The sequence below is a fragment of the Bos grunniens genome, chromosome 15, assembly GCF_055505025.1.
Source record: "Bos grunniens cultivar Pamir isolate PY7600 chromosome 15, Bosgru_T2T1.0, whole genome shotgun sequence".
NCBI classification, from domain to species: Eukaryota; Metazoa; Chordata; class Mammalia; order Artiodactyla; family Bovidae; genus Bos; species Bos grunniens.
The window spans coordinates 51,041,900-51,066,346 of NC_141179.1; the positions used below are offsets into that span (position 1 = coordinate 51,041,900).

At 40.5% G+C, this 24,447-nt stretch overlaps 3 protein-coding genes across 3 annotated transcripts; all 3 read right to left on the minus strand.

The window, feature by feature from the left end:
• Nucleotides 1–3,056: 3,056 nt before the first annotated feature.
• LOC147358154 (olfactory receptor 52I2-like) lies at nucleotides 3,057–4,319 on the minus strand. The gene has a single exon (XM_086340453.1). It carries the CDS (start codon nucleotides 4,026–4,028, stop codon nucleotides 3,057–3,059), a length of 972 nt encoding a protein of 323 aa, XP_086196579.1. The 5' UTR covers nucleotides 4,029–4,319.
• Nucleotides 4,320–15,249: 10,930 nt separating this feature from the next.
• On the minus strand, nucleotides 15,250–16,224 carry LOC147358155 (olfactory receptor 52I2-like). The gene has a single exon (XM_086340462.1). The coding sequence runs from the start codon at nucleotides 16,222–16,224 to the stop codon at nucleotides 15,250–15,252; it is 975 nt and encodes a 324-aa protein (XP_086196588.1).
• A 4,366-nt stretch (nucleotides 16,225–20,590) lies between these two features.
• Nucleotides 20,591–21,788, minus strand: LOC147358156 (olfactory receptor 52I1-like). Its single transcript, XM_086340463.1, has one exon. The coding sequence runs from the start codon at nucleotides 21,769–21,771 to the stop codon at nucleotides 20,749–20,751; it is 1,023 nt and encodes a 340-aa protein (XP_086196589.1). The 5' UTR covers nucleotides 21,772–21,788; the 3' UTR covers nucleotides 20,591–20,748.
• Between the last annotated feature and the right edge of the window lie 2,659 nt (nucleotides 21,789–24,447).

The following is a 24,447-nucleotide window of genomic DNA, read 5'->3' on the forward strand; positions in this document are numbered from 1 at the left end:
GGCAGGGCAGGGTTCTTACGGAAATGCCAGAAAAAAAAATTCCTGTTTTGCATGCAGGCTGGACTATCCTTTTGTCACTTTCCATCAGATTCTTTAGTGCATCTAATAATTCTTAGATTTAATAGGCATAACTAAGTCACTGGGTAGCTTATGGAGAGAGAGTAGTGAGACTTGTCAAGATGGAAATCTTACCAAACACGCTTAACCATCACACCGTCTTGATTGTTTTATGTTATGGGGTTGCGAGGGGTTGATCTGAGTTTTACAGGTGGATTCCTACTTTGATTTTCAGAAATAAAATACATTCTAAGCAAGTACATAATATTAGAAAAAGGTATAGCTGCTAAGATGTTAAGCATCACTTCACTTTGGAACAGTTTCGACATAAATGCTGATCTACACAGAAATACATTTAAATGGTGCCTAGGACTACCCTTTCAAAGTATGAAATTAAAAACTTATTGGGTATATGTTTAAAGTATATACAATATTTCAAGTGTTGTTTTATGTGGTTTCCACTCATTTTTAATTTAGTCTTCAATACCCTCTATGAATTAGCATTATTTCCCCATTAATAGAAAGGAGGTAAAGACTCAGACACAATAACTTGCCATCAACACTTATTAGGAAATTATATTTTATTATGATTTTCATATGTACCAAATCAAATATATATATATCTCTTACATATGAAATATCTTTCTTTTAACATATACGGACTTACTCAGTTTAAGATTTTCTGAAAGGGGAAAATAAAAACAAGCTCACATTGCCTTAGCCTCTGTTGCTTAGAAACAAAAAGCTGGTGATAACTATTAGGTTGGTACAAAAATAATTGGGGTTTTGCATTGTTGAAATTTACCATTTGATATTGAGATACATTCTTAAGTGTGGTTATTTTATACATCATTGCAATGTACATGTATCGCTTTATGATTTTTTGCTAGTTATTACTTGCTGCTTATATTTATTTTAGACAATGTAACTAATGTTAGACAAAAAGTAAATTCAAGGGACTTTTTTATTCAAGTTCAAATGAGCAGCAGAGATAACCCACAACATCAACAATGCATTTGACCCAACTGCTAACAAATGTACAGTGAAGTGGTGATTCAAGTTTTGCAAAGGAGATGAGCGCCTTGAAGATGATGAGCATAGAGGCCAGACATCAAAAGTTGACAGCATATTGTAAAGTAATTAACCTCCAATTAAAAAAAAGGTTGACAGCAACCAATCGTTGAAGCTGATCCTCTTAGAACTACACAGGAAGTTGCCAAAGAACTCAGCATTGACCATTCCATGGTCATTTGCATTTGAAGCAAATTGTAAAGGTGAAAAAGCTCGATAAGTGGGTGCCTCATGAGCTGACTGCGAATCAAAAAAATCATCATTTTGAAGTGTCGTCTTCTCTTATTCTACACAACAACAAACCATTTCTAGATCAGATTGTGACATGTGATGAAAAGTGGGTTTCATAGACAACCAGCGAAGACCAGCTCAGTGGTTGGACCGAGAAGAAGCTTCAAAGCACTTCCCAAAGCCAAACTTGCACCACAAAAAGGTCATGGTCACTGTTTGGTGGTCTATTGCCAGTCTGATCCACTACAGCTTTCTGAATCCTGGCAACACCATTACATCTGAAAAGTATGCTCAGCAAATTGATGAGATGTGCTGAAAACTGCAGCACCTGCAGCCAACATCAGTCAATAGGAAGGACCCGATTCTACTCCACAACAATGCACAACCACATGTCACTCAACCATGCTACAAAAGTTGAACAAACTGGCCTGTGAAGTTTTGCCTCATCTGCCTTATTCGCCTGACCTTTCTCCAACTGACTACCACTTCTTCAAGCTTCTTGACAACTTTTTGCAGGAAAGACAATTCTATAACCAGCAGGAGGCAGAAGATGCTTTAAAGAGTTCATCAAATCTTGAAGCACAAATTTTTACACTACAGGAATAAACAAACTTATTTCTCTTTGGTAAAAATGTGTTGATTATAATGGTTCTTATTTTAATTAATAAAGATGTATTTTAGTCTAGCTATAATGACTTAAAATTCACAGTGCAAAATCGCAGTTGTTTTTGTACCAACCTAATAAAAATATCCCAACCAGCTTTAACAATGTGTGTGAGTCACTCAGTCGTGTCCAATTCTTTGTGACCCCATGGACTGTAGCCCACCAGGCTTCTCTGTCCATGCAATTTTCCAGGCAAGAATACTGGAGTGGATTGCCATTTCCTTCTCCAGAGGAACTTCCCAATCCAGGGATCAAACCCTGGTCTCCTGCCTCGCAGGCAGATTCTTTACTGTTTGAGCTACAGGGAAATTTACAATAGTGGATATATTAAAAGGCTATAGAGACATATCTTATAGAACTTAATAAGAGATATGTACCTGGGTGGTCCAAGTTAATTTTAACCAGGTAACCAAATACTCAGTTTCCTCATCTCATTTTGCTCATCTGCTTCTCTTGCTGTGGAACAGATTTCTCCTTCCAAGTTCATGTTAGAAAATGGCCACCATCAGTGATTCCATATTTATATCCACTCAGATAAAATCAAGTCCATTTTCACTAGAAATGGACTCTGGTCCAGGTGTGAGCATGTGACCCATGTTGAGTGGATTCATCAATGGCCAGAGGTTAATGGCCTATGTATTAACAGTTGCTTCCATATAATCACACAAGATGAACAATTGTGAGGAAACCAGTCAGGTATGGGAGACCCAACAGTTGGTTTCTTCTACAGAGAGTTCAATCAGATACTAAGTTGAAAATGTTGGTCAGAATCTAAGCAAAGAAAAATCCCAGTTCTATATACTCTACCAAACTTATCTCTGATTCAGTTACTAGGTGACTGAAACCATAAAAAGCATTGTCAGAAAATTATGTCATTTACATCCGTGGTAGAAATTGAAAACGTAGGCAAAAATACTCTCCACAGTTTCATCTTGGAATTTCTATGCTGCCAGGTGAACCAAACGAGATCCACAGAACTCTAAGACATCTTTGAAGTTGGCCGAAATCTTCAAGGGCTCAACAGACAAAGTGTTCATGAACCCAAGTTGGAGTGGTTAAAGAGGCAGTGAATCAGCAAGCTCCATGTTTGATTCCGTATTTGCTTGGTCCTCAAGCCATAGATGATGGGATTCAAGGTTGATGGGATAATCAGATACAAGTCAGCTAACAGCACTTGGGTGCTCAAAGGTACTATGTCCTCCCTTAGCCAGGCCACATAGACTGATGCCATCCCAGGCAGGTAGTACAGAGCCATAACCCCCACATGGGAACCACATGTGCTTAATGCTTTCAACTGAGCATTCTTTGAGAGATCAAAAACTGCCTGGAGAATCAGGATATAGGAGGCAGCAATAAACACCACATCAGAACCCACAATAATGGAGGAAACAATCAGGCTATAAAGACTACTGGGCCTGGGGTCAGCACAAGCCAACTTGGCCACAGCTATGTGCTCACAGTAGGAATGGAGAACCACGTTGGAGCCACAGAAGGGCAGATGACTCACCATCCAGCTCAGTGGAGTCATTGATATAATAGCTCTGATGGTGATGGTCACAGTCATTTCCAGCATCACTCGAGGTGTGAGAATTCTCTTATAGTGTAGGGGCTTACAGATGGCCACATAGCGGTCAAAAGCCGTGGCCAGCAGCAGCCCTGTCTCCACAGCTGTGGCTGCATGGACAAAATACATCTGAGTGAAACAAGCATTAAAGCTGATGGAGTTGTCTCCTGAGGAGAAGATGCTCACCATCTTGGGCACCACTGAGGAGGCCATAACCATGTCCACGGCAGCCAGAACACACAGGAAGTAGTACATGGGCTCCTGTAGAGTGGAATCCATCCAGATGATAGTCACTATGAGGGTGTTTCCTAACAGGGCTGTGGTGTACATGATGCTCAGTGAGACAGCCAGCCAAAGATGTGAAGACTGCAAACCTGGGATACCCACCAGGATGAAGGTGGCAGGGGCTTCCGTTGTATAGTTGTTGGATGACCCCAGCATCACAGATGAGACTGCTTTCCTGTAATGTATAAAATTAGGTAAGAAAAGGATACAATCCTGTAAGATGTGTTCCCAGCTCTGGTGTTAAAAGGGCCTGATGTTATTCTCAACTCAGTGGGCCACAGATTTAAGGAACTGACATGTGACAAACTTTTCATGCTCTACTTTCCATCATTCTCAGTATTCATTGCCTTACTAATTTCTATTCATTCTTCAAAAGTCAGCTCATAAGCTACCTCCTTTGGAAAGTCTTTTCTTCTCTACCACCTCCCCCAGACCCTGCCAGAACTGAATTAGGTAACTTAAGAACTCATGGAATCTCCTATGCTGACCTCTGAGGGATCTAAATTGACCATTCCAGTACTTTGCCTGGGACTTTATTCAATTATGTGTGTCTTGGTCATGGCCTTATAACTTGTAACAAGTATGTGACCCAGAGTTTTGTTGCCCAGATCCATTAAGAAAAGATATGTGTACTCATCATAGCTAACAGTTGAATGAATGAGAAATCAGAGGAAAGAGTTTTTCTTTTATTTCTGTATGATAAGTTCCTAATATTTAATCATTGTTGAATTAAACAATGAACTTCTTGAGGTTGAACACCGCAAACTGCATCTTTTCCTTCCTCAAATGCTCACTGCCCTGATACTGGATCTCTCAAGGCCTCAGGCTAGTGGGTAAACACATGGATATTGTGTGACTATGTTGACTTTACAATACTCAATAAAGCCCAAGAACTCTATCCCAGGTGTCCAGGCAACCCTAAATAAAGAGTGCTTATTTGCCAAGTCTTAAGACCAGACTGCTGTTAATTATAACATCCTGTCTGTCCCCTCAGGAAGAGGCTTTCAGGCTAAGACTTTCCCATATCCTTGGACACTCTTTACTTGATTCTTTCAGATTGTTTCTCATTAGGCTTGGATTCTTCCTGAAAAATTGGGTCAATCAGATTGACAGTACTGGCCTCAGAATCCCATCAGCTGCTGTAGCATTTTCTCCTGTTAAGCAAGCATGTTAATCAAATGTTAGACCAACATTTACCTGGTTCTCACTGCTAACCAATGACATGCATTTGCCCCTTCCGGTAGCCCCTTGGAGAGCCTACCACTGATTGACCCCACACCTAACTGCCAACAGCAGCCTTGACAAGAGACCTCAAACATTTTTTAAAAAGTCAAATTTCTAGAATATGATAGCAAACTGTGGTCTACATTGAAACAGACAAAACCCTAAATATAAGAAATGCCTTATAATGGAACAGACTGAATAAAGTAGTTATTGTTCAGTTGCTAAGTCATGTCCAACTCTTAGTGACCCCATGGACTACAGCTTGCCTGGCTTCCCTGTCCTTCACTATCTCCAGGAGTTTCCTCAGACTCCTGTCAATTGAGTTAATGCTATCCAACCACCTCATCCTCTGTTTCCCCTTCTCCTTGTGCCCTCAATCTTTCCCAGCATCAAGGTCTTTTCCAATAAGTCAGTTCTTCATATCAGGTGGCCAAACCGTGTCAGAGAACCTTGCTGTGTCTAGCCACTGGGTGAGACATCTTCAGTGATAGATCATGAAAGGAGAAGGGTACAGAGTGAAAAAGATTTATTCAGGACATCTTTAAGATTGCTGTGTGTTTTCTGGATGCCACAGACTCAAGGTTAAGCATTATTCCTTAAAGAATCAAAAAAGAGGTTGAGGAACCAGACTGCCTCCTCCCCCCACCCACCTCTGATCCCAGGTCTTTCCCTCTGCATCCCTGCTCTGTATAAACCCACCTTTCTTCTGAGGGCAGTCTCAGCTGGTGCCTGCCCATCTCTCCAACTTGTAGCAGTCCCTACCTTTCATTCCCTTGAGGCTTCATTTCCCTCATTACTTTTTCTTCTTGATTAGCACTGCTAGACATTTACATATCTTGTTAGTCCTTTCCAATGACATTTGGTTTGGTTGGTCCTTTTTTCTTATTATTTTACTCTTCAGTCTATTGCTACTGAAAAATTTTTTGCTAAGATCAACAATTATCTCTATCAGTGACATGTTGATGGAATGTTTTCAGTCCATCAACACTTTTCACTGTTTCAATCCAGCGCTTTCAGTCTTAAATTTTACTTATCCAAAACATTTAATGTTACTGCTTGGTCTCATATTTTGGGGTTAATTTTTTATTAAAATATACATACTATAAAATGGACAGTTGATAAAATTTTATCTGTGAGGACATGAACATCCCCCATGGCTACTATCCAGATCAAGATATACAGTTGCTTCCTGGTTCTTGAGGTGTGCTGTTCTTCATGTTATGGCCAAGTTTTTCTAAAACATTTCCAGCCCACAACCTGCCTCTGCCTTCAACCCTACAGAGACATTCACATGAAGAGCTGGAGAGCCAATCACTAAAGAAGAACTTAGACAATCACTTAATTCAATAATAAAATTGAAGGATATGTGAGAATTTTTTATTCCTATTTAAAGAATTGAACATGTTCCCAGCTCTGGTGTTAAAAGAGCCTGATATTATTCTCAACTCAGTGGGCCACAGGTTTAAGGAACTGACGTATGACAAAGTTTTCCTGCTCCACCTTCCATCATTCTTAGTATTCATTGCCTTACTAATTTCTATTCATTCTTCAAAAGTCAGCTCATAAGCTACCTCCTTTGGAAAGTCTTTTCTTCTCTACCACCTCCCCCAACCCCTGCCGGAACTAAATTAGGTAACTTAAGAACTTATGAAATCATCTATGCTGACCTCTTGAAGAAGGCAATGGCACCCCACTCCAGTGTTCTTGCCTGGAGAATCCCAGGGATGGAGGAGCCTGGTGGGCTGCCATCTCTGGGGTTGCACAAAGTCAGACACAACTGAAGCGACTTAGCAGCAGCAGCAGCAGCAAAGGGTTGAAAATACTCAATTCAAATGAAGATTGCCTTAAAGGTAAAAGAAGGAATGCATAATTTACTCAAATGAAGCTTTCGTGTTTATGATAAACCAATGCCTCCCCTCTCTAGAACAAAAAGCACATGCTTCTAATAAGCCCTACTGCTCAGTTTCTATTCTCTCAAATTCCCCTGGTCCCTGAAAACCCTGTCTTGATTATCACAAAGTTAGACTAAATGCTTCCTCTCTTAGCTTTAAATCAAAATAGTTATGTGTTCCTGTTCCTGTTCTCTCCCCAGTTGTCCCATGATTTCCAGGATGTGAACTTGCTATCAGCAGTACCCACTAGCCCTGGCCAGCCCATTTTAGTGAGGTTGAGAGCTTATATCCTCCTTTCTAGGATGGCTCTGGCTTTGAGACTTCAAGCCCAACACCCAGTCCCCAGGTCAGTTACCCACATCCCTGGAATTTTCTCTATTTGGCTTCCTCTGGATGTCCACATTTCTTCCTCTCAAAAGAAAGGGGATTTATATAAGATCCTTCAGGACAAGCAACATGAGCTCATATATGAACAACATGGATGCATGGTGAGGAGTTTTGTCATTTTCAAATACCTCCCATTAAGAGTCCTCTTCCCCCTGTAGCTTCTCTATCACCCTACTTTTCCCCTGGACAGCCCAGCTTTCCTTGGCCTCTGCCCAGCAGCCAAGCACTGTAACTTCTCCAGAGACTGATTTTTGTCTGTGCTCTGGTCCCCAGTTTTCCAGATTGTAAGAACAGGCAGATGCCTAATGGTTAAGGAGTCTTTGTCTCTTTAAATCCTCAGAGGCTACTTAAGAGTTAGAAGAATATAGAGTGTATTCTGAAAGGAAAACAAAAGGCCCGAGATTAGTTTGATTTTGAAAAATGTAAAACAAATGCACTGAAAGGAAAGCCTACTCACAATCTCCTTGGGCTAAATTTTGGGTCTTCGTATGTCACCAAGAGAACCTTCATGATTCTGATAACTACATGGTATTCTGCCTTCCTTTCTTCTAAATCTATGACAAAAGGAGGAAAACAGGAGGCAATTGTGGAGAGAAAGGATAGGACTAGGCACAAAAAGCCATATATTATAATGAAGGAGAATTAAGACTATATATCTGGGCAATTGGCCCTTTAGAGTGATTGTTGGGTGCGATGAAAATAATTCATTACAGGCCTTTAAAATATGATGTGGGAATGGTTGTGCTGGAAACAAACTGTGAGGCAAGTATATGAGAACTGTGGGCTTTGCCTACTGCAGGGGCTGCAATATATACGTTATGTATGGTCACACTGGTGCTGTGTCACGCAACCTCTGACCTAGTTTTAAGTTTGAAGGTAGTGACTGTTGAGTTAGGATTTGGCAACAAACTAGATACTAGGTTAGGTACAGGCAGAAGGAAAATAATTCCTATAATGAAGAATAGTTAAAAAAAAATCTACCTTAATTGTATCAGTTGTTCACATATGAAGGAGGTGAAACAGGCCAAAATGGAGAAATAAACTCATTCTGCCCACCATGCTTCGAAATTACTTCTTCAACATTATTAGCAGCAGAAGAGGAGAACTTTCCATCTGCCTGGAAAGGAATGAACTGGTAAGTCACACACCTGGTCCTGGCAAAGGGTTGAGCAGTTCTATATTAGAGGGAACATGTGTTTTTTGTGTGTGGGAGGGTGGATCCCTGGGGAAGTGTGTATTGACTGGAGAAATGGATCTGTAGGAAGTGCTTCCACTTATGTCCATGGAAACTTAGCAGGGATGCCAGGGGCCAAATCAACGGTGTTCTTTTGTGCTTTTATTAAGATAAATCTTGGAAGGTTCCTGGAAAATGAAGATTATTAGGTGAATTCATTAAAATCTTGAATGAATTAATGAATGCAATGGCTTCATTTGTAATGTGATCTTTGGGTTGTTTGCTTTTCTGTTTATAAGCTGATTTGGATGTTATGATTACTTGTTAAAAGAATTAAGGTTAAACCTATTATGTGTTGTCATAATGTCTGATTTTCAAGACCAGCCAAGAAGATAAAAGGTCTTAAGTGTATAAAAATTCTTTCCTCTAGATTAATTGTTTATACTTCTCTTCTAAGAATGAGGACCCCTTTTCATAATGAGTATGTATATTTTTAATTTTTTTAAATAAAGAAAGTGTATACACATAGTCACAGATACAGGAAAAAAACACAGTATAAGAAAAGATCCCGTTAACAACTGTATTTACAAAAACAACACCAAAAATTCTAGGAATAAATTTAATAGAAGTAATATACAGGAACTAGATGGAAAAATATTATAAAATGCTACTAAGAGATATAACAGAAAATCTAAATAAGTGAAATATATTTTGTCCTTTGATAAGATTCAATATTGAAAAAATATTATTTATTCTTAATCTATATATTACATGAAGTTCCAATTGATTTCCCTTTGTAACTATTAACATTTTGATCTAGAACAGGGGTCAGTGAAGTTTTTCTCTAAAATATCTTAATATTTTAGGTTTTATGGGTAACATAGTCTCCAATGTAACTATATAATTCTGTCTTGTGGTGAGAAAGCAGCCACAGATAATGCTTAATAAGTGTATATTCTGATAAAAATGTATGGACACTGAAAAAACAAAATGAACAAAAAACCAAAAAACAAGAACCTTTTATGTCTGATTCACCATTGTAGCTCCAGTCTGGCAGTGTGTGCATATATAAATATTTAAGTGAGGGAACTTTCATTCATATGCCTAGAATCAAAACAAAAATAACCTCTTCTTGCCACATAGGGGCATGAAAGACTGGATGTTATTTAATTACAATCCCATTCAAAAATGTAATGGCTAATTACAAAAGTGGTCCAGAAGGGGAAGAGGCAGGTAGCCATGTGGAGGGCAAGAGGCTGCACTGCTCCTGCAATGCCTAGGGCTGTACCTGCAGTTTAATGTGATCATTCACTGTAAGATAGGAATGAGCTTTGCCCATGCATATATTTTACTAACAGAAAAACCAAATGGTGCAATGCCTGAGCTTTGAGAGGAAAAGCTTTTCAAAGGGTAAAATGCTTGGGTCCTGCAAAAGGTGGAAACAAAGGCCAAGAATCCTTGAGTTCCCACCTCCTTGCAGAAAATCTAATCTCCATTTTTTTTCAATAAAGATTGGTTGTAATCTCTTAAAAATCAAAACACTGAGAGTCTACTGTGGGTCCCAGTTTATAGTTAAATGAGCATATGTTGCTTTATGTAATAGGTCAGGGGTCATATCTGAATATATTGGGAGAAGCAGAGGGTTTTCTGTTTGGGGTAGCCATGGCAGAGAACCAGTCCATTTTCGGAAGTATGAAGTTCAGTATTTGAGTACCAGCAGTGGATCTTAGCTGGCTTCAGTGAATTCCAAAGTGAAAGAAACACAAAGTTGGCAGATAGGCTTCTAATGGAAATACCAGCAAGAAATCTCTACTTGCTGGCTGGACTATCCCTTCGTTGCTTGCCATCAGATTCTTTAATGCATCTAATAATTTTTTTATTTAATAGATGTGGCCAAGTCAGTGGGTTGCATGTGGAAACAGAATATTGTGATTTGTCAAAATGGAAATCTTATGAAATATACTTAACCATCTCATGCTCTTGATTTGGTTTTATGTTATGATGTTGCAAGCGGACGGGAACTCATTATCTGATTTTTAGGGGTAGATCAATACTTCTTTGATTTTTCAGAAATAAAAAACATTCTAAGGAAGTAAATAATATAAATGTTAGCAAAATGTATGGTTGCTAAGTTGTTAAGCATCAAATCTCTTTGGAAAAGTTATTACATAAATACTGATCTACATTAGGGGCTTCCCTGGTGGCTCAGAGGGTAAAGCGTCTGCCTGCAATGCAGGAGACCCAGGTTGATCCCTGGGTTGGGAAGATCCCATGGAGAAGGAAATGGAAACCCACTCTGGTACTCTTGCCTGGAAAATCCCATGGATGGAGAAGCCTGGTATGCTACAGTCCACAGGGTCACAAAGAGTCGGACACAACTGAGCGACTTCACTTTCACTTTTCACTTTCACAGTTTCAATAGTGCCTACAAATACCCCTTAAAATTATGAAATTAAAATTTTATTGGGTTTATTTTTAGGTATATACAGTATGTCAAGTGTTGTTTTATGTGATTTCTACTCATTTTTAATCTTCAGTACCCTCTATAAATTAGAGGGTTTGTTTTCCCTTCAGTAAAAAGGAGATAAAGACTCAGATACAGTAATTTTTCATCAGCACTTATTAGAAAATTATATTTTATTAAGATTTTCAAATGTAACAGAGTCAAATATATAGACATATCTATTATATATGAAATCTCTTTCTTATAACATATACTGACTATTCAGTTTAAAACTTTCTGAAAGGAGGAGAAAAAGACAAACTCACATTGCCTAAATTTCTGTTGCTTAGAAACAAAAAGCTGGTGATTAGTACAGTATTCCAACTAGCTTAACAACAGAGGGTATATTAAAAGAATATAGAGGTATATCTTGTAGAACTTAATAACAGGGATGTACCTAGGTATTCTAAATGAATTGGGACCAGAGAGCCAGACAGTTTCTTTATACCATTTTCCTAATTTGCTTCTCCTTCTGTGAAAGAGTTCCAAGTTCATGTGTTAGAAAATGGCTACCATCAGTGATTCCAAGTTTATACCTTCTCAGATAAACCAGAATCCATCATCACTGGAGATGGACTCTGTCAAGGTGTGAGCACATGAGCCAAGTTCAGTGGGTTCATCAATTCATAGAGGTCACTGTCATATATATTAACAGTTGCTTCCATATAATTACATAAGGAGATATACATGTGTGTAATGTGATTTCAGGCGTGTCCAACTCTTTGTGATCTCATGGACTGTACCCTACCAGGCTCCTCTGTCTATAGGATTCTCGAGGCAAGAATACTGGAGTGAGTTGCCATTTCCTTTTCCAGGGGATCTTCTCGACCCAGGGATTGAACCCACGTCTCTTATGTCTCCTGCATTTGGCAGGCAGGTTCTTTACTAGTAGCTCCACCTCAGAATTCCAGGATGTACAGTTTGTGAGAAAATTAGTCAGGTATGGTACAACCAACACTTGGCTTCTTTTGCAAAGGGACTGCTGCTGCTGCTGCTGCTAAGTCGCTTCAGTCATGTCCGACTCTGTGCGACCCCATAGACGGCAGTCCACCAGGCTCCCCCGTCCCTGGGATTCTCCAGGCAAGAACACTGGAGTGGGTTGCCATTTCCTTCTCCAATGCATGAAAGTGAAAAGTGAAAGTGAAGTCACTCAGTCGTGTCCAACTCCTAGCGACTCAATGGACTGCAGCCTACCAGGCTCCTCCATCCATGGGATTTTCCAGGCAAGAGTACTGGAGTGGGGTGCCATTGCCTTCTCCGTGCAAAGGGACTAGTAGGATACTAAGTTGAAAATGCAGGTCAGGAGCTAAGGAAAGGAAATGTCCAAATCTATCATCTCTGCCTAAACTCTATGTTTCAGATCCTAGTTGATTGAAACCATTAAAGTTGTCAGATAATTAATCATCTCATTGGTCCTTGCTAGAGAAGGAACAGTTAGGCAAAGAAATCCAGTACTTGGATGCAGTCTCAAAAACAACAGAATGATCTCTGTTCATTTCCAAGGCAAACCATTCAATATCACAGTAGTCCGAGTCCATGCCCTGACCAGTAACGCTGAAGAAGCTGAAGTTGAACAGTTCTATGAAGATCTACAAGACCTTCTAGAACTAACACCCAAAAAAGATGTCCTTTTCATTATAGGGGACTGGAATGCAAAAGTAAGAAGTCAAGAAACACCTGGAATAACAGGCAAATTTGGCCTTGGAGTACAGAATGAAGCAGGGCAAAGGCTAATAGAGTTTTGCCAAGAGAACACACTGGTCAAAGCAAACGCCCTCTTCCAACAACACAAGAGAAGACTCAACACATGGACATCACCAGATGGTCAATACCAAAATGAAATTTATTATATTCTTTGCAGCCAAAGATGGAGAACCTCTATACAGTCAGCAAAAACAACACTGGGAGCTGACTGTGGCTCAGATCATGAACTCCTTCTTGCCAAATTCAGACTTAAATTGAAGAAAGTAGGGAAAACCACTAGACCATTCAGGTATGACCTAAATCAAATCCCTTACGATTACACAGTAGAAGTGAGAAATAGATTTAAGGGACTAGATCTGATAGACAGAGTACCTAAAGAACTATGATTGGAGGTCCCTGACATTGTAGAGAAGACAGGAATCAAGACCATCTCCAAGAAAAAGATGTGCAAAGAAGCAAAATGGCTATCTGAGGACATCTTACAAATAGCTCAGAAAAGAAGCAAAAAGCAAAGGAGAAAAGGAAAGATATACCTATTTGAATGAAGAGTTCTAAAGAATAGCAAGGAGAGATAAGAAAGCCTTCCTTAGTGATCAGTGCAAAGAAATAGAGGAAAGCAATAGAATGGGAAAGACTAGAGATCTCGTCAAGAAAATCAGAGATACCAAGGGACCATTTCATGCAAAGACGGGCTCGATAAAGGACAGAAATGGTATGGACCTAACAGAAGCAAAAGATATTAAGAAGAGGTGGCAGGAATACACAAAAGAACTATACAAAAAAAAAAAAAATCTTCATGACCCAGATAATAAAGACTGTATGATCACTCACCTAGAGCCAGACATCCTGGAATGTGAAGTCAAGTGGACCTTAGGAAGCATCACTACGAACAAAGCTAGTGAAGGTGATGGAATTCCAGTTGAGTTATTTCAAATCCTGAAAGATGATGCTGTGAATGTGCTGCACTCAATATGCCAGCAAATTTGGAAAACTCAGCAGTGGCCACAGGACTGGAAATGATAAGTTTTCATTCCAATCCCAAAGAAAGGCAATGCCAAAGAAAGCTCGAACTACTACACAATTGTACTCATCTCACACACTAGTAAAGTAATGCTTAAAATTCTTCAAGCCAGGCTTCAGCAGACATGAGCCATGAACTTCCAGATGTTCAAGCTGGATTTAGAAAAGGCAGAGGAACTAGAGATCAAATTGCCAACATCCATTAGATCATCAAAAAAGCAAGAGAAAAACATAGATCTCTGCTTTATTGACTATGTCAAAGCCTTTGACTGTGTGGATCACAACAAACTGTGGAAAATTCTTAAAGAGATGGGAATATCAGACCACCTTGCATGCCTCTTAAGATATCTGTATGCAGGTCAGGAAGCAACAGTTAGAACTGGACATTAAACAGCAGACTGGTTCCAAATCGGGAAAGAAGTATGTCAAGGCTGTATATTGTCACCTTGCTTTTTTAACTTATATGCAGAGTACATCATGAGAAACACTAGGCCAGATGAAGCACAAGCTGGAATCAAGATTGCTGGGAGAAATATCCATAACCTCAGATATGCAGATGATATCACCTTTACGGCAGAAAGCGACAAAGAACTAAAGAACCTCTTGATGAAAGTGAAAGAGGAGAGTGAAAAAGTGGCTTAAAGCTGAACATTCAGAAAACTAAGATTATGGTATCTGGTCACATCACTTCATGGCAAATAGATGGGGAAACAGTGGAAACAGTGACTGACTTTTTTGGTGGGGTGGGGGGGCCTCCAAAATCACTGCAAATGGTCACTGCAGCCATGAAATAAAAAGACGCTTACTCGTTGGAAGAAACGTTATGGCCAACCTATACAGCATATTAAAAAAGCAGAAACATTACTTTGCCAACAAAGGTCCATCTAGTCAAAGCTATGGTTTTTCCAGTAGTCATGTACGGATGTGAGAGTTGGACTATAAAGAAAGCTGAGCGCAGAAGAATTGATGCTTTTGAACTGTGAAGTTGGAGAAGACTCTTGACAGTTCCTTGGACTGTAAGGAGATCCAACCAGTCCACCCTAAAGGAAATTAGTTGAATATTTATTGGAAGGACTGAAGTTGAAGCTGAAATTCCACCACTTTGACCACCACTTTGTGAAGAACTGACTCATTTGAAAAGACCCTAATGCTGGGAAGGACTGAGGGCAGAAAAAGAAGGGGACGACAGAGAATGAGATGGTTGGATGGCATCACCATCCAACCAAACTAGATAGACATGAGTTTGAGCAGGCTCCAGGAGCTGGGGATGGACAGAGAGGCCTGGCATGCTACAGTCCATGGGGTTGCAAAGAGCTGGACAGGACTGAGCAACTGTACTGAACTGAACTGAGGCAAAGATATCCTTATAGCTTTCTCTTAGAACTTATATAGTGCCAGGTGAACTAGACCATCCAGGTGAACTAAAGCATCTTTGGATTGGCTAAAATGCTCAAAGTCTGAAGAGACTTCTATTCATGAACCCAAGTTGGAGTGTTTAAAGAGGCAGTGCATCAGCAAGCTCCATGTTCGATTTCGTATTTGCTTTATCCTCAGGCCATAGATGATGGGGTTTAAGGTAGGTGGGATGATCAGATACAAGTCAGCTAACAGCACTTGGATGTGCACAGGCATTATGTCTTTCCCTAGCCAAGGCACATAGATGGATGCCATCCCAGGTAGGTAGTACAGAGCCATAACCCCCACATGGGAGCCACACGTACTTAATGCTTTTAACTGAGCATTCTTTGAGGAGAGACTGAATACTGCCTGGAGAATCAGGATATAGGAGGCAGCAATAAAGGCCACATCAGAACCCACAATAATGGAGGTACCAATCAGACTGTAGAGACTACTGGGCCTGGGGTCGGCACAAGCCAACTTGGCCACAGCTATGTGCTCACAGTAGGAATGGAGAACCATGTTGGAGCCACAGAAGGGCAGATGACTCACCATCCAGCTCAGGGGAGTCATGAATACAGTCGCTCTGATGGTGATAGTCACACTTATTCCCAGCATCACTCGAGGTGTGAGAATTCTTTTATAGTGTAGGGGCTTACAGATGGCCACATAGCGGTCAAAAGCCATGGCCAGCAGCAGCCCTGTCTCCACAGCTGTGGCTGCATGGACAAAATACATCTGAGTGAAACAAGCATTAAAGCTGATGGTGTTGTCTCCTGAGGAGAAGATGCTCACCATCTTGGGCACCACTGAGGAGGCCATAACCATGTCCACGGCAGCCAGAACACACAGGAAGCAGTACATGGGCTCCTGTAGAGTGGAATCCATCCAGATGATAGTCACTATGAGGGTGTTTGCTGACAGGGCTGTGGTATACATGATGCTCAGTGAGACAGCCAGCCAAAGATGTGAAGACTGCAAACCTGGGATACCCACCAGGATGAAGGTGGCAGGGGCTTCCGTTGTATGGTTGTAGGGTAACCCCAGCATCACAGATGAGACTGCTTTCCTGTTAATGTATAAAATTAGGTAAGAAAAGGATACAATCCTGTAAGATGTGTTCCCAGCTCTGGTGTTAAAAGGGCCTGATGTTATTCTCAACTCAGTGGGCCGCAGGTTTAAGGAACTGACATGTGACAAAGTTTTCCTGCTCCACCTTCCATCATTCTCAGTATTCTTTGCCTTACTAATTTCTATCAGTGTTCAAAGATCTTGAGTTACATCCCTTGGGAAGTCTTCTCTACTTTCTGCCCCATCTCATGACAAAACTAAGTTAGGTAGCTTCAGAGCTTTTATGGGCTCTCATCTGTGCTTACCTCTGAGGGACCTAAACTGATCATTCCAGTATCATACATGTGACTATTGTATTCAATCATGTGTATCTTGTTCATGGCCTTATAAATTATACCAAGTGTGTGACCCAGATGTGTTGTGCACAAGTCCATTAAGAGAGAATACGTGTGCTCATTATAGCAAAAAGTTGAATGAATGAAAAATCAGAGGAAAGAATGTTTCTTTTATTTCTGTATGCTCCGTTCCTAATATATAATCATTGTTGAATGAATCAATGAACTTCCTAGATTTAACATGTAATGTTTTTCATCTTCTCCTTCCTGAAACTCTCACTACCCTAATACTACATCTCTCAGAGCCTCAGGCTAGTGGGTCACGACACTGATTGTGTGACTATTGGACTTTACAGTACTCACATAAAGCCAAAAACTCTTTCCCAGGTGTCCGGGCAACCTTAAATAAAGAGTGTGTATTTGTCAAGCCTCCAGACTAGCCAGTGGTTAGTTATCACCTCCTGTCCCTCACTTCAGTCAGGGGCTAAAGGCTAAGAACTTTCCAGATCCTTGGACATTGTCTTCACTTGATCATTCTTGGATTTCTCATCACTTCTGGCTCCTCCCTAAAAAAGTTGAATAGGTAAGATTGATGGAGAACTGACTTCAGAATCCCATCAATGGCAGTAGCCAAGCACTAGACCAACACTTACCTGGTTCTCAGTGCTAATCAGGCAACACACATTTGTCCCTTCCAGTTACCCCCTGGAGAGCCTACCACTAATTGACTCCACACCCAGGTACCAACAGAAACCTTGATGAGAGTCCTCAGAAGTTTTCTAAAAAGCCAAGCTTATGGGATATAATTGAAAACCATGGTCTTTATTGAAACAAACAAACAAAAAAAAACCCCTAAACATAAGAAATGCCTTATAATGGAATAGACTAAATAAAGTAATGAGCTCTGTTTTATAGTCAGAGAACCTAACTGCATATAACCACTGGGTGAGACATCTTCAATGATAGAGCATGAGAAGATAAAGGAAAGCTTTTTAAAGTAGAACAATAGTGTAGAGTGAAAAGAAAATTATTCAGGGTACTCTTAAGACTGCTATGTGTGGCCTGGATGCCATAAAGCCAAGATTGAGCATCTTTCCTTAAAGAGTTGAAGAGGATCTGAGGAATCAGAATGGCTCTTCCTGCTGTTTACCTCTGATCCAGGATCTTCCTCTCTGGATCCCCCTGTATAAATCTACCTTTCTTCTGAGAGAAGTCTCATCTAGTGCCTGCCCATCCCTCCTCTCTAGCCTTGGCAAGTTGTCGCAGGTCATACCTTTCATTTCTGTGAGGTTTTAGTTCCCTCATTCCTTTTTCTTCTTGCTTAGTAGTGCTAGAGATTTATATGTCTTAATAGTCTGGTCCATTGGCAGAACATTTGATTTGGTGGGTCTGTTTATAAGTATTACTATCTTACTCTTCAGTCTGCTGCTACTGAAAAAAAATTTGCTAAGACCAACAATTACCTCCATCAGTGACATGTTGCCAGTCCAGTGTTTTCAGTCTTTATTTTACTTGACCTATCCAGAACATTTAACACTGTTGCTTGCTTCTTTATTTTTTGGCTAACTTTTTATTGAAATATAGCATCCATATGGTAAAATGGACAGTCTAAGTTTTATTTGTGAGAACATGAACACACCCTCATGGCCACTACCAAGATCAAGAAATACAATTGCTTCCTGGTTCTTGAGGTGCATTCTTCTTGAGAAAGCTCTAGCCAAGCTCTCCTAAAACATTTCCAGACCACAATCTGCCTCTGCCTTCAACCCTGCAGAGACATTCACTTGAAGAGCTGGAGAGCCAATACTAAAGAAATGTAAAGTAATTAACCTCCAATTAAAATAAATAAATTTATACTAAAAATTTTAAGAATAAAAGGAAGAAAGTTTAGGGAAAAAAAGAAAAGCTTAGACAAGACACTTAATAAGACAATCATAGGATATGTCAGGATATTTTATTTCTATTAAAGGATGGGAAATACTCAATTCAAATGAAAATTGTCTTAAAGGTAAAAGTAGTAATCTGTAATTCAGTCAAATGGAGCCTTTGTGTTCATGATAAATCAGTGTCTCCCCTCTATGACCAAAAGCACATGCTCCCAATCAGTCCTACTGCTCAGTTTCTATTCTCTCAACTCCCCCTAGTCCCTGAAAACCCTCTCTCCTTCATTCCAAGGTTAGACTTACTCCTTCTTCTCTCAGCTTTGAACCAAAATAATCATATATATCCTGTTCCTTTTATCTCCCCAGTTGTCCCATGATTTCCAGAATGTGATCTTGGTATCAGCAGTACCCATGGGACCTGTCCAGCCCTTTGTAGTGGAGTTGCTTATATCCTCCTTTCTAGGGTGACGCTGGCTTTGAGACTTCATCAAGCCCAACACCCAGTCCCCAGGTTAGTTACTCACATCCCTGGAGTTGTCTCTATTTGACTTCCTCTGGCAGGCCACGTTTCTTTCACCCAAAAGAAGGGGGATTTATACAGGAGGAGCAACACACAATCAAATATGAACAACGTGGAGGCACAATGAGGAGTGTTGTCACTTTCAGAGCCCTCCCATTGGGAGCCCTCTTTCCCTTCAGATTCTCTATCTCCCTGCTTTTCCCCTGGACACCCCAGCTTCCCTTGACCTCTGCCCAGCGGACAAACCCTATAACTCCTCCAGAGACTGATTTTTCCCTGTTCTCTGCCCCAAGGGAGCTTTCCAGATTGTAGGGAGAGACAGGTGCTTAGTGGAAGAGACTTTGTTTCATGTCCTCAGAGGATAACTAATAAGGAATATAACACATATTCTGAAAAGAAAACAAGGCCCCAAATAAGTTTATCTGATTTTTAGAGATTGATTCCTACTTGTTTCATTTTCAGAAATAGAATATATTCTAAGCAAGTAAATAATAGCAATATTAGGGAAATCTGTGGCTGCTAGGTGGTTGAGCATCAGATCTCTTTGGAACAATTACTTTGTACATGCTTATCTACACAGGAATATATAATATCAACAGTACCTATGACTACCCCTTAAAATTATGAAATTAGAAATTATTGGGTATATTTTAAAGTATGCACAGTATGTATGTAAGGTATTGTTTTATGTGCTCATTTTGAAATTTAATCTTCCATGCACTTTATAATTAGCATTGTTTCCCCATCAGTACAAAGGAAATATTAAGATACAGTAACTTGCTACCAACACTTATTTGGAAACTATAGTTTATTAAGATTTTCAAATACACCAGAGTCAAATATATGTATTGTATCTCCTACATATGAAATCCCTTTCTCTTTAAGATGTACTGACTATGCTATACTAAGTCATTTCAGTCATGTCCAACTCTGTGCGACCCCATAGATGGCAGCCCACCAGGCTCTCCCGTCCCTGGGATTCTCCAGGCAGGAACACTGGAGTGGGTTGCCATTTCCTTCTCCAATGCACTAACTATAGGAATTAAGACTTTCTGAAAGGATAAACTAAAAGCAAACTCACATTGCCTTAGCTTCCATTGCTTACAAACAAAAAGTTGGTGATTAGTACACCATTCCAACTTCCTGAACAATACTAGGTACATAGGAAACAGAGGTACATCTTATAGTACTGAATAGCAGGGATGTACTTGTGTGTTCGAAATGAATTGGAACCAAAGAACCAATTTTTGAACAGATTTCACTTTCCAAGTACATGTGTTAGAAAATGGCCATCATCAGTGATTCCAAGTTTACATCTCCTCAGAAGCTGGAATCCATTTTGACTGGAGACAGACTCTGTTCCTGATATGAGCACAGGATCCAAGTTGAGTGGATTTATCAGTGATCCAGAGGTCAGTGTATTATATATTAACAGTTGCTTCCATATAATCTTATAAGGAAAACAGTTGTGAGAAAATCAGTCAGACATTGCAGACCCAACAGTTGGTTTCTTCTGCAGAGGGTCTGGTAGGATATTAAATTGGAAATGTAGGTCAAAATCTAAGGAAAGAAAAATCACAAATCTATATTGCCTGCCCAGACTTATCTCTGATTCAAATACTAGTTTATTCAAACCATGATATTCATCAGAAAATAAATCATTTCATTGACATCTTTGCTAGAGATTGAATAGTTAGGTAAAGTTAAACTTTACAGCTTCTTTACTTAGACTTTGTATGGCATCAGGTGAACCAAACTGTCCAGGTTAGCTAGGGCGTCTTTGAAGTTGTCTGGTTTGCTCAAGGGCCTGAATTCCTGAGCCCAAGTTGGAGTGGTTAAAGAGATGGTGAATCAGCAGGCCCCATGTTCGCTTCCGTATTTGCTTCGTCCTTAGGCCATAGATGATGGGGTTCAAAGATGGCGGGATGATCAGATACAAGTCAGCTAACAGCACTTGGGTGCACAAAGGCGCTACGTCCTCCCCCAGCCAGGCCACATAGATGGATGCCATCCCAGGCAGGTAGTACAGAGCCATAACCCCCACATGGGAGCCACATGTGCTTAATGCTTTCAACTGAGCATTCTTTGAGGAGAGACTGAATACTGCCTGGAGAATCAGGATATAGGAGGCAGCAATAAAGGCCACATCAGAACCCACAATAATGGAGGAAACAATCAGGCTATAAAGACTACTGGGCCTGGGGTCGGCACAAGCCAACTTGGCCACAGCTATGTGCTCACAGTAGGAATGGAGAACCACGTTGGAGCCACAGAAGGGCAGATGACTCACCATCCAGCTCAGGGGAGTCATGAATACAGTCGCTCTGATGGTGATGGTCACAGTCATTTCCAGCATCACTCGAGGTGTGAGAATTCTCTTATAGTGTAGGGGCTTACAGATGGCCACATAGCGGTCAAAAGCCATGGCCAGCAGCAGCCCCGACTCCACAGCTGTGGCTGCATGGACAAGATACATCTGAGTGAAACAAGCATTAAAGCTGATGGTGTTGTCTCCTGAGGAGAAGATGCTCACCATCTTGGGCACCACCGAGGAGGCCATCACCATGTCCACGGCAGCCAGAACACACAGGAAGCAGTACATGGGCTCCTGTAGAGTGGAATCCATCCAGATGATAGTCACTATGAGGGTGTTTGCTGACAGGGCTGTGGTATACATGATGCTCAGTGAGACAGCCAGCCAAAGATGTGAAGACTGCAAACCTGGGATACCCACCAGGATGAAGGTGGCAGGGGCTTCCGTTGTATGGTTGTAGGGTAACCCCAGCATCACAGATGAGACTGCTTTCCTGTTAATGTATAAAATTAGGTAAGAAAAGGATACAATCCTGTAAGATGTGTTCCCAGCTCCGGTGTTAAAAGGGCCTGATGTTATTCTCAACTCAGTGGGCCGCAGGTTTAAGGAAATGACATGTGACAAAGTTTTCCTGCTCTACCTTCCATAATTCTCAGTATTCTTTGCCTTACTAATTTCTATCAGTGTTCAAAGATCTTAAGTTACATCCTTTGGGAAATCTTCTCTACTTCCTGACCCATCCCATGCTAAACCTAAGTTACATAGGGGGACTTATCCATGCTGACCTCAGAGGGACCTAAATTGACCTTTTAAGTACTCTACCTGTGATTTTCTTATATTCAGTCATGTATGTCTTGTTCATGGCCTTATCCCTTATGCCAAGAGTGTGACCCACAGCTGTTGTGTACAGGTCCATTAAAAGAAGATATATGTACTCATTATAGCAAATGGTTGAATGGATGGATGGATGAAACAGAAACAAAAGAAAGGTTTTTTGTTTTACTTTTTTATGTTCAGTTCCTAATATTTAATAATTGTTGTGTGAAACTTTTTGAGATTGAACATGTAACATTTTATATCTTTTCCTTCCTCAACCTCTCAATGCCCTAATATTGCATCTCTCAAGACATTAAGCTAGTGGTTTACCACACCAATTGTGTGAGTATGTTGACTTTACAATAGTCATTTATAGGCCCAGAACTCTTTCCTGGGTTTCCAGGCAATCTCATATGAAGAGTGCTTATTTGCTAATCCTGAACACTAGCCAACTATTATCATTCACCTCCTATCCCTCCCCTCAGTCAGGGGCATATAGGCTAAGAACTTTCCATATCCTGGACACTGTCTTCACTTGTTGTTGTTCAGTCTCTCAGTCATGTCCCACTGTTTGCAACCCCATGGACTGCAGCATGCCAGGCCTCCTTGTCCATCACCAACTCCCAAAGCTTGCTCAAACTCATGTCCATCGAGTCAGTGATGGCATCCAACCATCTTGTTCTCTGTCATCTCCTTCTTCTCCTGCTTTCTATCTTTCCCAGCATCGGGGTCTTTTCTAACAAGTCAGCTCTTCACATCAGGTAGCCAAAGTATTGGAGCTTCAACTTCAGCATCAGTCCTTCCAATGAATATTCAGGGTTGATTTCCTTTAGGATTGGCTGGTTTGACATCCTTGCAGTCCAAGAGACTCTCAAGAGTCTTTTCCAGAACCACAATTTGAAAGCATCAATTCTTCGGTGCTCAGCCTTCTTTATGGTCCAACTCTCACATCCATACATGACTATTGGAAAAACCATAGCTTTGACTAGATGGACCTTTGTTGGCAAAGTAATGTCTCTGCTTTTTAATACGCTATCTAGGTTTGTCATATAGCTTTTATTCCAAGGAGTATGTGTCTTTTAATTTCATGGCTGCAGTCACCATCTGCAGTGATTTTGGATTCTTGACCCTTCTTGGATTTCTCATCAGACTGGCTTCTCCCTAAAGATTTGAGTAGGTAAGATTGATGGAGTACTGGTTTCAGAATTCAATCAGCTACTGTACCATTTTCTTTTTTAGCCAAGCACTAAACGAGCATTGGGCTTCCCTCATGGGTTAGACAGTAAAGAATCCACCTGCAATGTAGGAGACCCAGGTTTGATCCCTGGGTCAGGAAGATCCCCTAGAGAAGGGGTAAATCTCATAGACAGAGGAACCTGGCAGGTTACAGTCCATGAGGTCACAAAGGGTCAGACACAACGAAGCAACTAAAATTATATTTCCTTAGACAATCACTTACCTGGTTCTCAAGTCTAACCAGGTAACACGTAAATATATGTTACCCTTCCATTTATCCCCTAGAGTGCCTACCACTAACTGATTCCACACTGAGGTGCCAACAGCAGCCTTGATGAGAGACCTCTGAAGTTTCTTAAAAAGCCACATTTCTGGGATGTGATTGCAAATTGTGGTCTTTGTTTAAACAGACAAACAAACTAAAACCCTGAACATAAGAAATGCCTTATAATGAAACAGAATGATGTAGTGAGCTATGTTTCATGATCAGAGAGCCTTGCTGTGTCTAGCCACTGGGTGAAACATCTTCAGTGATAGATCATGAGAGGAGAAGGGAAAGCTTTTCAAAGTAGAAAAATAATGCAGAGTTAAAAAAAAAAAAAGTTTTTCAGGATATCTTTAAGATTGCTGTGTGTTTCCTGGATGCCACAAACTCAAGGTTGAGCATCATTCCTCAAAGAATCAAAAAAGAGTTTGAGGAACCAGAATTCTTCCTCCCTTAACTCACCTCCAGTCCCATCACTTCATGGGAAATAGATGGGGAAACAGTGGAAACAGTGTCAGACTTTATTTTGGGGGGCTCCAAAATCACTGCAGATGGTGATTGCAGCCATGAAATTAAAAGACGCTTATTCCTTGGAAGGAAAGTTATGACCAACCTAGTCAGCATATTCAAAAGCAGAGACATTACTTTGCCGACAAAGTTCATCTAGTCAAGGCTATGGTTTTTCCTGTGGTCATGTATGAATGTGAGAGTTGGACTGTGAAGAAGGCTGAGCACTGAAGAATGGATGCTTTTGAACTGTGGTGTTGGAGAAGACTCTTGAGAGTCCCTTGGACTGCAAGGAGATCCAACCAGTCCATTCTGAAGGAGATCAG